The sequence below is a fragment of the Mesoplodon densirostris genome, chromosome 1, assembly GCF_025265405.1.
Source record: "Mesoplodon densirostris isolate mMesDen1 chromosome 1, mMesDen1 primary haplotype, whole genome shotgun sequence".
NCBI classification, from domain to species: Eukaryota; Metazoa; Chordata; class Mammalia; order Artiodactyla; family Ziphiidae; genus Mesoplodon; species Mesoplodon densirostris.
Window position 1 is genome coordinate 29,758,910 of NC_082661.1, and position 18,113 is coordinate 29,777,022.

Sequence of the window (18,113 nt, forward strand, 5' to 3'; positions counted from 1 at the left end):
CTAAATGTCTTCAGGGTGTAGGACCATCCTACACAGTGAAGAATTGTTCTGCCCCAAATGCAAGCCGTGTCCCTAATGAGACATTGGATAAGATGAGTAAGACTTGTGCCTGCCTTCAGGAACTCACAGTTTTAAACAGAAAGCAGCATATAAGCAAATGCTTCAAATACAATTTTATAACTGCAATAAGAAGAACTGTTAGGTACCTTCCCCCACCTTGGCCCTGCTACCTGTGTAACTTTGTGTAAATTATTTATTCTCTCTATGCTGCAGTTTCCTCATCAGCAAAACCAGATAATGTACATACATGATAGTATTATGAGGAATAGGTGAGTTTATAGATGTGCAAATATTCAGAATAGTGCAACAGAGCCTGGCACATAGTAAATGCTAAATAAACATGAGCTGCTATCATCATCATCATCATCAATCATACTATACCAGCACACAGATCCCATATCCCCTTTGAATGCAGTTCAACAGGTGTTTATTAACTAGTGTTTGTACTTAGCACTGTACCAAGCATTGGGGTATCCAGGGAAGGATACCTCCCCCCCCAGCCCTCCCCACCATGGGAGTTTATAGATCAGTTGAAGAGACAAAATGTAAAAATATGAATAATTAAATAAAGTACAGAAGTATCTAGCATAGACAGTTAATGCTATGGACAATCAGAAGAGGAAAAGCTCAGTTTTTACTTGAGTTAATGGAAAAGACTTTAGGAAGATGTTTGAATTTGAGCTAAAGCTTAAAGGAGTAGTGGGGTTGAGATAGGAAGAGGGAAGCAAGGAGAAAATTCCCAGTTGGGGAAAGCCTATGAGCAAAGATGCAGAGTTGTGGTGACAAAGAGGAACACGGTGTGGGGAAGAACTAGCGTATTGAAATCTTACAAACCAGATGGGAGTTTGGACCAGAACCTGAGGAAGAAGTCAGAGCTGGACCTGCACGTGGTGATTCACCCTCTGAGACGTGATCACTGACACTGTGAGTGGATGACTTCTCTGAGGATGGGAATGGCTGGGGAAAGCACAAGCGTCTGAGAACTGGGCTTAGGGGACACCCACAGCGTAGGACAGGAGGAGGAGAGATGGGCAGGAATACTAGGGGAGGGCAGAAGAAAACCAGAGGGCGTAGAGTAGGAGAGAATGGCCAACACTTTCAGATGCTGCAGGGAAGTCAAGGATGATGCCGTGGATTTGTTGAGGTTATCGGTTGGCTAAAAAGGCAATATTACTGGAATATAGTGATGACACAGAATTAATTGCAAAGGATTTAGATGGGGGAGGGAGGTCATAGAGGGAGGGCATGAAGACCACTCTTTCAAGACCTTTCATAGAAAGAATCAAAGAGGTGTGACTGTGGCTGAGGGGGGGCACAGAGTTGAACAAAGTTTTCGTGTATTTACTTTTTAAAATCAGGTGTCAGTGCTTGTTTGAAGATAGATGAGTAGGTAGGAAGCAAAGAAGAGGGAATGAGAAAATATGTGGAGGCAAAAGGAAATAAATGAAGGGCCCTATTTTGTTAAGCGTTGGGAGATAATCGAAGCTTTAGAGAAAGTAAGGCGGTCCTGCCTACTGGGATCATGGGTGGTAGTCTCAGTAAGCTAGACTGCCTGCTTTCTCCACAGGCTGTTACCTACATTATTTTTATGTAATGTTTCATCATCGATAAAGGAATATTGCTCTGGGAAGATCCCAGATCTCTGTAAAAGCAAAAAGATAACCAGGAAAGGCAAGAAATTGAGGTAGGATAGGAAGAGGCAGTATTCTAGGGTATTGTCATTCCTGTGGACCTGAGGATGTTGAAGGGGGGCAGTGGGAGGGGGGTGAATCCAAGCAGCTAACTTGCAGTGCCACGGCAGGCCCAGCCTTCAAAGGAATGTTGGGCTGGGAGCTCAGAAACTTGACACTCCCACCCTAACAACACAGAGTTTTCCAATTTGATATTTCCTGAGAAACCAGAAAGTGCCCGAACTGTGTAAACATCAGGCTGTCAGGTCACAGGGGTGTGACAGTGCAATGCAAGTCATTTCTGGTGGGAAGATACACGTTTGTGTACATGGCCACACAGCAGGGAGCAGGGCTAGATTCTAGATCACGGACCTCATTCCATGGTGTGGCAAACAGATGAAATATATTGCATTTCATTGAATCTAAAACACCGTCTATTGTGAGACACTGAATAACTTATGTAGCATTAGAAAGAAAGAAGAGGAAGTTCCCCAGTGTTCCAGTGGTTAGGACTCAGTGCTCTCACTGCCAAGGGCCCAAGTTCAATCCCTGGTCCGTGGCTGGGGACAAGCCGAGTGGCATGGCCAAAAATGAAAAAAAAATTTTTTAATAAAAATAAATAAATAAATTTTTAAAAATTAAAAAAAAGACTTCTAATTAGAAGACTTTATTTTTTTAACTAGTTTCTTTTTTAAAATAAATAAATAAATAAATAAATTTTTTTTGGCTGCCCCGGGTCTTACTTGCAGCACGTGGGCTTCTTAGTTGTGGCACACGGGATCTTCATTGTGGCATGCAGGATTTTTACTTGCAGCATGTGGGCCCTTAGTTGCGTCATGTGGGCTCTTAGTTGCGGCATGCATGCAGGATCTAGTTCCCCAAACAGGGATAGAACCCTGGCCACCTGCATTGGGAACATGGAATCTTATCCACTGGACCACCAGGGAAGTCCCTAGAAGACTTTAATTAACATGCTGTTGATTGGAAAACACATTCCCATTTCTGAAATGTTAAAATATGAGAAAGTGTGCATCTTAGCATCTACTGAAATATGGAGATGCTTCCACTTACCATTGACCTCACAGCAATACTTAGACAAAAATTATTGTAGAATTCCTCTAGTCCTTTCCTCAGTGATTTGGAGATATGGAATTCAGTTTCCTCTGCTCTCCACCCTCCGCCCCTCAGGGGAAGATTGAAACCTTATTTACCCCAGTGTCATAGGTATGGCAGCTAAGTACTTAAGACAAACAAAAATTAGGATATTTAATGATTTTTTTAAATCTTTGCATAGTGTTTTTCATTACAATCATGCAGAACAATGTGTAGGGCACTCTAAATAATAATAATAATTGGTGCCTTCTCTTAAGTGCTGGTTGCTGTGTTACCTACTGTAGATTAGGTACAGATTAGGTATGCAGAAAAGGTGAGTAGACTCTAATCTCCATGATGGCAGTGAAGGTGGTGTTTCCAGACCCTTACATAGTATATAGTAGGTACTCAATGAATATTTGTTATCCAGTGAAATATTCTATTTGAGGGCACAGAACGTGTACATCAAAAGATAAATAGTAAGTATTATTTTGTGTTGTTACTCAAGAAGTAAAGTTTAGAGAAAAGAGTAATCCGAGGACTAGAGAAGCCTTCATCTAACTGGGCTAAAAGGACAGTAGGTAAGCAGAAAAGCACAGAGACAAGCTGAGCTTGTTATGTTCAAGGAATAATAAGGAAACAAATACTTAAAATATGTTGTGCTATGTTCCGTAATAGCGCAGACCCGGGGAGAGGAAGTGACTAACTGCCCAGGTTAGTCACTAAGTGACACACTAAGTGACACTCCTTGTGGAGCTAGTTAGAGACTAGTGTAGTTATACCAAACCAAGAGGAGTAAGTGAAGTAACAGAGTAGGAAAGTACATAAGATTTTAGAGCCTGGAAGTAACCAAAGAGGCTCAACTGCTCTGTTATACACACCTGGAAACAACAGCCCAGAGCGGTTGTGTAACATTTCAGGTAAGATGGGCGCAGGGCTAGATCCCGGATCTTCTGACTTGTAGTCTGAGGACCTTAATTCACTGAGCCTGCTGCCCTCTCAAGATCTAGAAGCAGCTCCACATATGTCCCTAGAAGTGCAAGCCAGGGGAGATATAGGGGAACAGAGTGACTATTGGGATGCCGAGAGCTCATTGAAGCCTGTACAGCATGAATGACTGGGGTCCCGCGGAAAACCCAATTTATGTTCCCTCATATTGAGGTTTTGTTTTTTCCCCCAGGTTTCAGCTAGAAAATAAGATAGTACTAACTGATATCCTAGGCTTAATCAGATTCTACCATAAATATATTGGATCACACTTGGAAAGAATCCTTATTTTGAAAGACTAGGTTCACCCTTTTAAATTAATGTAACCAAAATACATAATGCTTAAGTTCATTCTATTTTGTATTATTGTTTTGTTTCATGAATTTATGTCTAAGACCACCTAGTTTCACCCCACTTGGTTTGCTGTTCCTGAGGACCAGACAGATGAAGTGACTTGCCTGAGATGGAAGAAAGCTTTAGAGGGCTTTTCAGCTTTCTGTACTTTGCCCCATCTCCTAGCAGTCTGCTTGGTAGCTCTCTATTCAATATTTTCATATATTTTTGTAATTAAAACTTTGAACAGGATTATAACTCAGATCAACTGGTTTTTGTTTTGTACACAGTTCTAAAAGATACATAAAATGTTGTGAGAACAAGTGGAAGGAATGAAAGTAAACTATCTAATAGAAGCTGAAGAAAATCTGGTTTTCTAGAGTAGGATAGAAAAATAACCAGAGGGTCCTGTTAATGAGCAAAATTTGAGACATCACTGTAATGTTATTATCAAAAATGGAAATACAGTGCAGGAAACAGCCACACTCATATCAAAAAGCCATGCAACCCAGAACAGGCCTTGACATTTGATGGAAAGCACCGGTTTGAGATGCTAGTTTTGAATAGTTATTAGCTGCGTGGTCTCAGACAAGTCATTTCATTGCTTTTTGCTCTCATTTGTAAAATGAGAGCAATAATACCTTCCTTCAAGAGACCTGGTAAATAAAACATCAGAAGTGTGTCTGAAAATAAAGTTTTCATGTAAAGTTTTATTGGCTGATTGTAATCAAAATTTGCTTATTAAACAGTGATGGTTTATTTCTAATTATTATTTTACAAAAACTATCTTTGCCTTCTTGATTATTTCACTTCTGCTGCCTAAAGATTCAACAATAATAATAACTTCATAGTTTTAAGCACCCTAACAGCACACCTTTCTAGGATTTGGTGAGTGTTCAAAAATGGTGTTTCAGAGGATCTAGTGTTAATTTCGCTATCCTGGCAGCATAAGAAGTTGCAGACTCTTGTACTCTGGGCACTTGACTCTTGTTTGCTCTTCTTTTAGAGGCCTGGGTAGGCCCTGGTAGGAGAAGGGGGAAATGGGAAGCTTTGAGCTAGGTTTCCAGACGTGGAAACCCTCCCAGCAGGGATTGTGCTGAATGGAGGCTACTTGCCAAAATAGGCAAGGCAGTCACTGAGCAAAAGGCACAGGGAAAGTTTTTTCAGTTACTGTTGAGATTTAGGACCAAAATATAATAGATTTCTTCCCTGAAGTCTGGTGATCCGGGAAAAGTCTGCTATGAGTCCTGCAGAAAAGCCAGGGACCACAGTGCTGAAAGTTTAACATTGAGCAGGATAAACTTTCTCCAAATACAAGTAACGTAGGTGCTGAAGGAAAAGAAGTGGTGGGGCTAGGTGGGACGGCTGCAGTGATGTGGTCACATGGAAAACCAGGACTTAATGATCCTCCTACTTGGCCTGGTGGGAATATGAACAAATTTACAAAGATCGCTTCCTCTCAGTTTTCTAGACAGATTGCTAAGCAGGTGGGATTTTTTTTTTTTTTTTTTTGCTTTTCTTATTAGACTAGCAAATTGTTATTTCAAGTGTTTTATTACCCATTTTCTTCAGCAGTTTGAAGGGATTAGGTCAGGAAAGAAATCTCAGATTATAAAAAAGTGAGGAAAGAATTTGAAAGGGAAATAACAGGGTAATTGAGAGAGGACTGAGTAGTAGAGTATTCTTGTTGTTTAGCAAATGTTCTTTTTTCCACCTTATTATTTGTCATGTCAATATTATATGTTCACTAGAGAAAAACTAGAAAATGCAGTAAGTTGAAAAGAAAAGAAAAAAGTCAGAATTTTGTCACCAAGAGTTTTTCATTTTCAAATATGTGCATTGAAAATATTTTTCCCTTTTTAACAAAATTGCAATTCTTTCACAAACTCTTTTGTAACCTTCTTCCATTTAACAACACACATGAGACAATGTTCTGTATTAATGAATATAAATCCGTTTCTCAGTGGCTGTAATAGTATTCTATTATGCAGATAGACAACAATTTATTTAACAGGCTCCTTTGGGGAGAAATTTTGGTGGTTTCTAAATTTTCCTTATGCACTGATAAACATCCCTTCACTTGCACATAATTTCTGCCATAAATTGTCTGGAATACTATTGAGTATTTACTGTGTATGACACTGCTAGATTTGATTCTGTCTGGGGGATTATTTACATTATACTGAGTAGGGTTTTACAGCTATAATGACGTGAACATACGTATATGTGATTAAATACATAATTGTTCACAGTCTTAATGGTGGGTGACCTGTAGCTATACAGAGGTTAAGTGTGCTTTAAAATCACATCATTTTATCATTAGCTACCAGGTAGTCACCAAAACCCACAAGTAGATTTCCAGGTCACAGTTCCCAAGATTTGCCTGCCTGGAAAAAGCACTAGAGGCAGAGTAGCAATTGCAGGCTCTGGAGCCAGTGTGGGCTCACATCTTCCACATACTTGGCCAGTTACTGAATTTCTCTTCATTCATCAGTAGTGAGATGGGGACGATAGTAGGATTGTGATGAGGATTAAATAAGCCAGTATTTGTAAAGTGCCTGAACAATGCTTGACACATAGAGTAAGTGCCATATAAATATGTGGTAAAATTTAAAGTTAAAAAGAGCTCCATTTGATGGTGGAGGGAAGCAACAACCCGGGAGTTAGGCACCATCCAGTAAAGCCTCAGGAGTCAATGGTGCCACCCTAGTAGCAGTGGGATGGCTCTTTACCAAAAGTTCTTCCCTCAGATTGCTTAAAATTTCACTAGTAGAGATGAATCTTGGCTAGCATGACAGTTTATCTTAAATTACTGGCAATACATTAATAGATTCTTGTGAGATTAAAAAGTACTGATTCAGCTCAAGTCCCCATTGATCCTTCCATCCCAAATCCCATTTCCCTCTCTGAGGCAAAACTCTCTGACAAGTTTAGTGTATTCTCTTCCCAGACCTTTTTCTGTGCACTTACGTATTATATGTGTGTATATGGAAATATGTAGAGGTTTTTGCATGTTTTCTCTCCCTTTTCTTCTCTCTCCTCCTCTTCTTCCACCTTCTTTTTTTAAACAAAAATGGCATGTTGTTCGGCAACTTTCTCTTCCTCGCTTTCTTTTAAAATGTAAATGTTTGTGAGCTGTGAGCATGGCTCCCAATTCCATTGACTTACTCTGTGCCGTTCTTGCTGTCCTGGGACCAGCCAGGTAAGATCTGCATTCTGATGGCTTTAGGGTAAGGTACCTAGAGTAGCAAGCCCCGGGGGAAAGTGAGGCCTGTGCCTGGCCAGGGAGAGGGACTGCCTGCCGAATGAGAGGTCCTAAGGGCAGAAAAGTAGACAAATGCTGCCCCTTTACATCTTTGCCTCTTATCATAAGACTGCTTCCCTGGAAAGAGTATCCAGAAAAACACAACATGTAGCAAGGGGTAGGAAAAAGAGATAAAACTCGTGATTAAAAACTCCTGAAGTGGGCTTCCATGGTGGCGCAGTGGTTAAAAATCCACATGCCAATGCAGGGGACATGGGTTCGAGCCCTGGTCTGGGAAGATCCCACATGCAGTGGAGCAACTAAGCCTGTGCGCCACAACTACTGAGCCTGCGCTCTAGAGCCCACGAGCCACAACTACTGAGCCCGCCTGCCACAACTACTGAAGCCCGTGCACCTAGAGCCCGTGCTCTGCAACAAGAGAAGTCACGTCATTGAGAAGCCCGTGCACCGCAAGGAAGAGTGAGCCCCTGCTCACTGCCACTAGAGAAAGCCCGCACACAGCAACAAAGACCCAATGCAGCCAAAAATAAAATAAATACATTAAAAAAAAACAAACCTAAAAAGAAACCTCCTGAAGTGGAGTTATGGCTGTTTTAGGACTAGGAAAGGAAAGCTAATAGGGAAAAGGCGTTGAGTCTGAGCAGAGCTGGGCCCACTCTTCTGCATCTCAGTCCAGGAAGTGGAGGATTCCAGCTCCGTCCTTTAGAACAGGCCCTGTTGTGATAGCCCGGAGGACTCGGGACGATTCATATGTAAATATGGGAAAGCCTGGGGGAAATGCCTACCCTATTCAAAGGATTTTAGGGGGTTGTGGAGCATTCCAGAGCTCTGGGAAGATTCTACTCTGCCTGCCAGCCCTTCCACCCGTGGGAACATATGCACCAGAATTTTGGCGCTGCAGGTACGTTCTGGGGTTGCTGGAGCCTCACAAAAGCAGGTAGAACAGTTAGCCGCCTCATTCAAGTGCCGCTTGGGACCTCGCCGGGGTTCAGAGATTGTCCCCAGCAAAGACGGAGCCAGCTTTCAAAGGCAAAGGAAGAGTGAGCGGCTTTTCTCTTTAACTCTGCTTTGGAATGTGGTTAGTAGAGTTGTGGGAAGCTGCAGGTTAACTGAATCGCTTCCTAGGAACACTGAGGTATGAGCCTGGGACCATGCACTAACCTGAGGGGGTGAGGATATCTTGAGAAGGAGTGGAATGGGGACTTTGCGGGGGAGGGGATGGGGTGGGACAAAAGAAAAAAAACAACCTATCCCTAATTGCTTTATCACAGTAGTAAGTTTGTGCAGTCAGCCCCATCTCCTAACGCCCCCGGCCGACCTAGGAATAAGTGGGGCTAGTCTGCAACTTTTATTGTTAGGCTGGTACTGGGCCTCAGTTTCCTCCATGTGCTTCCACATCCCCAGATTTTATTGTTCTTACAGAAAAGTGGAATTTTATGGTATCTGAACCATTTCTCTTCGGTGCATTTTACCTTAACCTGGTACAGGTGGCATTTTCTGGCCCATTGTGGGAGAAGTAACTTGTGTTGAGTAATTACTTTGTTTAATTTGCTCAACAGTTCTGCAAAACAGGTATTATTATCCTCATTGTACGTATGAGGACGTTGAGGCCCAGAGGTGAAAATGGACTTTCTCAGGGTTCCCCCAGTTAAAGAGTGGGGGAGTGCGGGATTCAAAGGCTTTCAGGGTGAGGGGCCCACTCTCTCACTTTGGTGTCCCAGATAGTAAAATTGTAGATCATTTTTCTTCCCCTAGGCTATATTTGGAATAATGGAAAAAACAGTTTTACATTTGCAGCTATTTCAAGCCAGGTATTCCTAGTTTGATTTAATCCCTGAGTATTAATTCATGTGTGTGTGGAGCCTGGAGGTCACCTGCATCTTCAGAAGCACCTAGCATTTTGTTAAAACTGCATATCCACCCAGGTTTGCTGAATCAGTCTCAGGGGTGGTGCCCAGGAAACTACAATTTAGCAAAAACACCCCACAGGGATTTTTGATTGAGCTAAACTGTTTTCCTTTCTGTTTTTAAAAGCCTGTTCCAGAGTTTATAAATCCACCTGCAGGGGAAAAAAATAGCATGCTGATATTTTAGAAGAATTGTTACCATTTCTTTTTCTCTTTTTAAATATAAATAAAAATCTAATTGAGTCTCTTAGGTTGTAAGTTGCTGACTTCTAATTGATGAGTGCTTGCTGGTATTTTATGCTTTCAAGTATTATAATTAATAGAACTTTGATTCCTGAGAGATAATAGTTTCCAGGGAATTTTTAAGATGTGCAGCAAATAGGCCCTGACCTTTGTAAATGGAGATTCCCGGCTAGAGAGGCAGAATGGTGCAGGATTAAGTGGATTTAAATACAGGATTTGGATTTAAATATATTTAGATTCAAATTCCAGAACTGCCATTTACTCACTACATAGGCTGGGACAAGTTGATCAGTCTCTCAAAGCCTAAGTTTTCTTATCTGTTAAATGGGAATAATAATACTACTTCAGAGTTTTGATGTGAATATTAAATGAGTTCAGGGACATAACACGTAAAGCGCCCAGCACGTGGTAGGAATTCAGTGAGTGTTCTCCCTTTCCAGAGCTTTTTAGTCCTGTGTTTAAGGTGAATTTCTCTTCTCAACTTACTGCTTCTGAAACCATATTTGGGACTGAAATTCTGTAGCTTTGAAATCACGAAGAAAATTTAAAATAAGGCCATTGAAAATAAATTTTTTGTACACTACAATTAATTTAATCATAATTTACTTAATTTCTGATGAAATAAGAGTTATGCTTGAAATTATGTCATTCTACCAAAAAAAGAAAGAAATTTTCTAATTATGTCTTTTTAAGTTTTATTTTGAATAATATCAAATTTATAGAAAATTGCAGTGGTACACAGATCCTCGTTTATTCACATTTGCCAGTATTTAACATTATGCCATATTTTTGTTTTCATTTTCTCTCTCGCTCACTTTCTCCCTCTCTCTACACACACACACACACACACACACACACACACACACACTTTTTTTCTTTACTGTTTGAGACTAGGTTGCATATATCATGCCCCTTAGTAAGTGCCAGTGTGTAATATGGATATTTTCATACATGACCACAATAGATGTGCCATTTCAGGAATTTTTTTTATTTAAAAAATTTTTAATACAATTTTTAAAGGTTACTTTCTATTTACAGTAATTCGAAAATATTGGCTGTATTCTCCGTGTTGTACAATACATCCTTGAGCCTATTCTATACCCAGCAGTTTGTGCCTCCCACTCCCCCACCCTTTTATTGCCCCTCCCCACCCACACTGGTAACCACTAGTTTGTTCTCTATATCTGTGAGTCTGCTTCTTTTTTGTTATATTCACTAGTTTGTTGTATTGTTTAGATTCCACATATAAGGGACTTCCCTGGCAGTCCAGTGGTTAAGACTCAGAGATTCCAATGCAGGGAGTGCAGGTTCAATCCCTGGTCAGGGAGCTAAGCTCCCATGTGCCGCATGGAGCGGCCAAAGAAAAAGATTCCACTTTTAAATGATATTATACAGTATTTGTCTTTGTCTGACTTATTTCACTTTGCATGATGCCCTCCAAGTCTATCAGTGTTACTGCAAATGGCAAAGGTTTGTTCTTTTTTATGGCTGAGTAGTATTCCATTGTGTGTGTGTATATATGTATACACACCACATCTTCTTTATCCATTCATCTGTTGATGGACACTTAGGTTGCTTCCATGTCTTAGCTATTGTAAATAATGCTGCTATGAGCACTGGGGTGCATATATCTTTTTGAATTAGTGTTTTTGTTTTTTTCAGATATATACCCAGGAGTGGAATTGGTGGGTCATATGGTAGTTCTGTTTTTAGTTTTTTGAGAAACCTCCATACTGTTTTCCACAGTGGCTACACCAGTTTACATTCCCACCAACAGTGTAGGAGGGTTCCCTTTTCTCCACACCCTTGCCAACATTTGTTATTTGTGTTCTTTTTGATCATAGCCATTCTGACAGGTATGAGTTAATATCTCATTGTGGTTTTGATTTGCATTTCCCCGTGATTAGTGATGTTAAGCATCTTTTCACATGCCTGTTGGCCATCTGCATTTCCTCTTTGGAAAAATGTCTATTCAGTTCTTCTGCCCATTTTGAAATAGCGTTTTTGGGTTTTTTTTAAAATATTTATTTATTTATTTGGTTGCACCAGCAGGCTCCTTAGCTGTGGCATGCGAACTCTTTGTTGTGACATGCATGTGGGATCTAGTTCCCTGACCAGGGATCGAACCCGGGCCCCCTGCGTTGGGAGCGCAGTCTTCTCCACTGCATCACCAGGGAAGTCCTGCGTTGTTTGTTTTTTTGATGTTGAGTTGTATGAACTGTTTATATATGTTGGATATTAATCCCTTATAGGTCATATCATTTGCAAATATTTTCTCCTTTCAGTAGGTTGTCTTTTCATTTTGTCAGTGATTTCCTTTGCTGTGGGAAAGCTTTTAAGTTTAATTAGGTCCCGTTTATTTTTGCTTTTATTTCCTTTACTTTAGGAGATGGATCCAAAAAAATTTTGCTGCAATTTATGTCAAAGAGTGTTCTGCCTGTGTTTTCCTCTAAGAGTTTTATAGTATCTGGTCTTACATTTAGGTCTTTAATCCATTTTGAGTTATTTTTGTATATGGTGTTAGAGAATGTTCGCATTTCATTCTTCCACATGTAGCTGTCCATTTCAGGAAATTTTTAATTGGTTTAATCATACACCCAATCTATAGTCTATATTCCAATTTCGTCAGCTTGTCCTATTAATGTCCTTTGTAGCAGTTTTTCCCCAGATCAGGATTGAGTTCAGGATCACACATTGCATTTATTTGTCATCTCTTCAGTTATCTTTTCTTCCTTCTTTCTTTCTTCCTTTTTTTTTTTTTTTTCCCCTGGCTGCGCCATGTGCATGTGGTATCTTAGTTCCCCAACCAGGGATGGGATCCACACCTCCTGCAGTGAAAGCTTGGAGTCTTAACCACTGGACCACCAGGGAAGTCCTTCAGTTACCTTTAATTGGGAATTGCTCCTCAGGCTTCCTCTTTTATGACATGACTTTTTTTTTTAAATAAATTTATTTATTTATTTATTTATTTGGCTGTGTTGGGTCTTCGTTTCTGTGCGAGGGCCTTCTCTAGTTGTAGCGAGCGGGGACCACTCTTCATCACGGTGCGCGGGCCTCTCACTGTCGCGGCCTCTCGTTGCGGAGCACAGGCTCCAGATGCGCAGGCTCAGCGGCCATGGCTCACAGGCCTAGTTGCTCCGCGGCATGTGGGATCTTCCCAGACCAGGGCTCAAACCCGTGTCCCCTGCACTGGCAGGCAGACTCTCAACCACTGTGCCACCAGGTGAGCCCCCTATGACGGACATTTTGAAGGATGCAAACCCCTAGGTTTGTCTGATGTTTCCTCAAGATTCATTTCAGATTATGCATCTTTGACTGGAATTCTATATAGGGATATTGTGTTATTTCTAGACATGACATTTGGAAGCACATGATGTCTATTTGTCCCTAAATGGTCGTGTTAATTTTGATTACTAGGTTATGGTGTAACCCACTTCTCAACTCTAGAGTCACTTTTTCATTTTTGTAATAAATAATTTATAATAACTAGTTCAAAACTATGTAGATATCCCAATCATCATCAAAACCCTACCACCAACACCAGAATCATTCACTGATGGTTTGTGCCTGAATCAAATTTTATTCCAATGATTGCAAAATACTGATTTTTCTAATTCCATTGTTCTATATTTATTAGCTGACATTCTGCCATAAGAAAGAGCTTTCTCTTCTCCCCCATTTATTTATATACTTATATACTATCAATAAGAGCTCGTGGATTCTTATTTTAGTCAATGGATTACAATGCTTTGCTGTGCTTAGTTATTTTGATACTCAAATGTACAGATTTGGCCAGTGGGAGCTACTTCAAGTTGGCTCCATGCCCTTTTCACATGAAGAATTCTGGTTCCTTTTACTGAAGAGTGGTTTTTAGAAACCAGAATCTGGGTTACACTTTTTAAACATTGGAATTCCTAAATTCTTAGAGAAGGAGCAGTGGGGAAGGTTTTTGGAGACTAAAATTTGCTGTGAAAGCCTAGTTTTCCGTAAGTAGTTTGAACACTTGTGTTTTTGCTTCTTAGATCTGGGTAAAAATATTTTTGTAATCATACTCAGACTTGCCAGTATGTTTACTTACCAAATTTGTCATTTTTTAAAGTGGATCTTAAGGAATTTGAAATAAATGGCAGAGATTGTTTCACTGTTGAAATTTTCTCAGTTGTTTATTTTAGCATTTAACATTCATTTTAAATGAACAAATGCCATCTCATCTTATGTATAAGATAATAGTTCTCTCCTCATATGTATCTAAGTAACAGGTATTTGTAAAAGCTAATGACAAAATACATATTTGTTTTCATTCTTAGATCATGTGGTGTGGTTCTATAGAGGTTTTTTTCATTGAAAATACTATTAAAGAACTTCCTACTTATAGGACATTTGTATCTTCCAGGACATTTGAAGTAACAAAACTTGCTTGTGAGCCTTCATTAATGTTTTTTTGGTGGTGGTTGTTGTTTTTTTATAAATTTATTTATTTTTTTATTTTTGGCTGCGTTGGGTCTTTGTTGCGGTGTGCGGGCTTCTCATTGCAGTGGCTTCTCTTGTTAGGGAGCACAGGCTCTAGGCACGTGGGCTCAGTAGTTGTGGCTTGCGGGCCCTAGAGCGCAGGCTCAGTAGTTGTGACCCACGGGCTTAGTTGCTCCGTGACATGTGGGATCTTCCCGGACCAGGGCTCTAACCCGTGTCCCCTGCATTGGCAGGTGGATTCTTAACCACTGAGCCACCAAGGAAGTCCCCTTCATTAATGTTTTGATAGGGAGAATCTAAACAATTTTTACATATTTTATCACATGCTAATATTAATCCACCATCACAGTAACTGGAATAAGGTAGGCCCTACAGTCACCCAGATCTCAGACAGATAATTCCTACCTAATTTTTGTCTTTCCCTTAGTTGGCATTATTATGTTCCCCATAATATTCTTTTTAATGTGCTGTATCAGTATTTGTAACTTCCAGCTTGGTATTTCTGCTGCTAAGTTCATGAAACGGGTTTTATACCTGACTAAGTGAAAGCAGTTCTTTTTATTTATTTATTTATTTATGGCTGTGTTGGGTCTTTGTTGCTGCACGCGGGCTTTCTCTAGTTGTGGCAAGCGGGCTACTCTTCATTTCAGTGTGCGGGCTTCTCACTGTGGTGGCTTCTCTTGTTGTGGCACGCAGGCTTCAGTAGTTGTGGCACACGGGCTCAGTAGTTGTGGCTTGCAGGCTGTAGAGCTCAGGCTCAGTAGTTGTGGTGCACGGGCTTAGTTGCTCCCCAGCATGTGGGATCTTCCTAGACCAGGGCTCGAACCCGTGTCCTCTGCATTGGCTGGCAGATTCTTAACCAAGCAGTTCTTTTTAAGAACAGCACCTCTTTCAACCTCTTTCCCAAGGAGGTTGTAGACACTGATTTGTCCTCATAAAATGGGCCAGCTACTTGTTTTTAGGACAGATTCTAGAAATGGTATTGCAGATGGGAGAAGTTCTTTCTGCAGGGATGGCTTTCTAAGCTTTTCATCTTCATGATTAGAAGTGACTTGAGGATCAGATTTCCTGATGGTTGACAATTGCGAGACCTTTGGTTCTCAAAGAATGTGTTCTTTTCAACTGAAACTATTGCAGAGGCCTGCTTTTACACCCAGAGCTACTGACCAGTTCTCTTTTCCTTTCTAGAAATGACACTCCTCTCCTCCCAGTCTTCAGCACTAGTGGCCCCTTCTGGGTCTGTGTCCACTGAAAGCCCAGAGCAGAGGATGCTGGAGAAGAGAGCCAAGGTGATAGAGGAACTTCTTCAGACGGAGAGAGACTACATTCGGGATCTGGAAATGTGTATCGAGCGGATCATGGTACCCCTGCAGCAGGCACAGGTGGGAACTGTGGGAGAAAATTAGCTTTGCCTTGAACGTGCTTCTCCAAGCCTGATGCATTAGGGTACGGGAGCTTTCACCACAAAGACTTATTGGGTTTGAAATAAAATTTATTGGGTTTGCTGCTCTTAATTCAAGGGCCCCAGTTTACATATGCCATCAACTTAAGCCTTCACCATCCTGTCACTTATCAAGTCCATTATTAACTTATTAATTTAAGTTACTGCAATAATTCCTAGGACATTTCCTGTTTCTGTGGCTCCTGAAAACAGTTCCAGAGAGTCTGGGATTGTCACTTTACTGGGAGGCTGTGCAATAATATAATGAAGTGTGGGGATAGTGGGTTACATGGCTGTAGCACCTGATTGTATAAGGTTTATTCCAGAAAGTCTTACTAATATGTGCATGCTAGACACTCTCTTAGATGCCGAAGACAGGGAAAAAACGTTAATGGTATCCCAGGGATTTACAATCCTATTGCTTGTTACTTGACCACTTGGGCTCAGCTTGAGTGTGGACTCCTGGAGCAGTCACTCACAGAACTTCTCTAAGAAGTGGACGGTGCCATCCGATTTTGGGTACTGGGTGGAATTTGCGTCCCAGTACAACTATAGAAATTGGTTCTACGGTCATTTTACTATGGTAGTGGGGGAGGGGGGAGCAGAAAGTATTTGGATCAAGGACAGACGGTGACACTAAAGGGGATGTTAGTTGTTCCCATTCTGGAAACTTCATGAGAGTGAGTGAAGATAACCTTGAGCAGCTTTTGTATCATCCTTGAAGAGATGTTCCTAATGTGAATGATATGCCATTAATTTTATTTCTATGCATCTTTGTTTTGTTTTCCTTTCTCAGATACCAAACATTGACTTTGAGGGACTTTTTGGAAATATGCAGATGGTGATTAAGGTCTCAAAGCAATTATTGGCTGATCTGGAAATCAGCGATGCCGTAGGTATGAGCCCCTGCCATTGTTTCAGAAGCAGGTTTTTTTGTTCGTTTGTTTTTTTAACTTCATAGGTAGGAGGCAGGGGGAGAAGGGCCCAGCTGGTACTGAGTAGTTTTGCTAGAAAAATTAAGTGTTAGTTACTTAGTTCGAAGGTTATTTGGTCCCCTGCTTCTCCTTTTATATACCTTGAGGTGATAGAGGATGCTTGCAATAGAAGAAATTTTTGTTGTCACATGATATGATGTTTTTCAGACCAACGGTTGCAGCCTGTTAGTGGGTCATGAGATCAGTTTAGAACCCAGTAACACAGTGGGTTTATCTTACAGCTAAGGAACCAATCACACTTAGATAAACCCCAGTATTATAGCAGGCTGCTGGCAGATTCGTCCAACTTTGTGCAGGAAGAAGACATTGTTATTCTGGTCAGGACCAAACCTGCCGTCTGTCCAGGAAGGAGAATCTATCTCTATCTTCCAAGGCTTTCTGTTTATGTAAACATCCTTGGAAATCTAATCTGGGACAAGAGCTGTCCCAAGTCATGTAGAAATGCCGTACAGAATTGATCTTCAAAAAGTTGCCTTTCTTGGGAATTCCCTGGCAGTCCAGTGGTTAGGACTCTGAGCTTCCACTTCAGAGCACATGGGTTCGATCGCTGGTCAGGGAACTAAGAATCCCGCAAGCCATGTGGCCAAAAAAAAAAAGAGATGCCTTTCTTTATTTATAGTCTTATTAATAAAACAAAAACTACTGAATGGTCTCTAAAAAAAATTAGCACCCAATATATATTTTTCCACTAAAATAAAATAGAAAATATCAGAATGTACTGTAAATAACTATAGTTTTTTGAAACTTTTTTCCAATTCTTTGTATATGTGTACTGAGTCACGATTTTTTTTTTAATTAATTAATTAATTTTATTTTTGGCTGCGTTGAGTCTTCATTGCTGCACACGGGCTTTCTCTAGTTGCTGTGAGCAGGGGCTACTCTTCGTTGCGGTGCGGAGGCTTCTCATTGTGGTGGCTTCTCTTGTTGTGGAGCACAGGCTCTAGGCTCGTGAGCCTCAGTAGTTGTGGCACGCAGGCTCAGCAGTTGTGGCTTGCGGGCTCTAGAGCACAGGCTCTGTAGTTGTGGCGCACAGGCTTAGGCTTAGTTGCTTCGCGACATGTGGGATCTTCCTGGACCAGGGCTTGAACCCGTGTCCCCTGCATTGGCAGGCAGATCTCAAGCACTGTGCCACCAGGGAAGCCCTGAGTCATGATTTGAAATGTATTTATTCATGTGGGTCATTGTCAAAATGTTTGAAAAACAATTATTTCTTATAAACAAGGGAATTGTGTTATCTATTGCTGTGTAACAAACTATACTAAAATTTAGTGCCTTAAAACTAGAAACGTGTTAGGTCACTTTCCTGTGGTTCAGCAATCTGGCTTAGCTAGGTGATTCTGGCTCAGGATCTCTCATGAGGTTGGAGTCAAGCTGTTATCTGGGCTGCTGTCATCTGGGGCTCAATCAGTGATCCAGTTCCAAAAGCTCACTCAGCTCATCAAGCCTCAGTTCCTTGTCATGTGAGCCTCTTCACCATCTTCATGACCTCAGGACATGGCAGCTGGCTTTCCTCAAAGCGAGCGATCCAAGAGGAAGAGGAAGCTCAAGATGGGAGCCAGTGTCTTCTTTTTTTTTTTTAATTTATTTTTATTTTTGGCTGCTTTGGGTCTTCACTTCTGTGCGCGGGCTTTCTCTAGTTGCGGCGAGCGG

General features: G+C 41.0%; 1 protein-coding gene across 5 annotated transcripts in view; it reads left to right on the forward strand.

Moving 5' to 3' along the window:
• The window catches only part of DNMBP (dynamin binding protein), a 127,982-nt gene that overhangs the window by 82,771 nt on the left and 27,098 nt on the right, over window positions 1-18,113 (forward strand). For all 5 annotated transcript variants that reach the window (XM_060100855.1, XM_060100873.1, XM_060100864.1 and 2 more), the window contains 2 exons: window positions 15,216-15,409; window positions 16,265-16,364. In XM_060100855.1, the coding sequence (XP_059956838.1) occupies window positions 15,216-15,409; window positions 16,265-16,364 (294 nt within the window). The remainder of the gene's footprint in view (window positions 1-15,215; window positions 15,410-16,264; window positions 16,365-18,113) is intronic.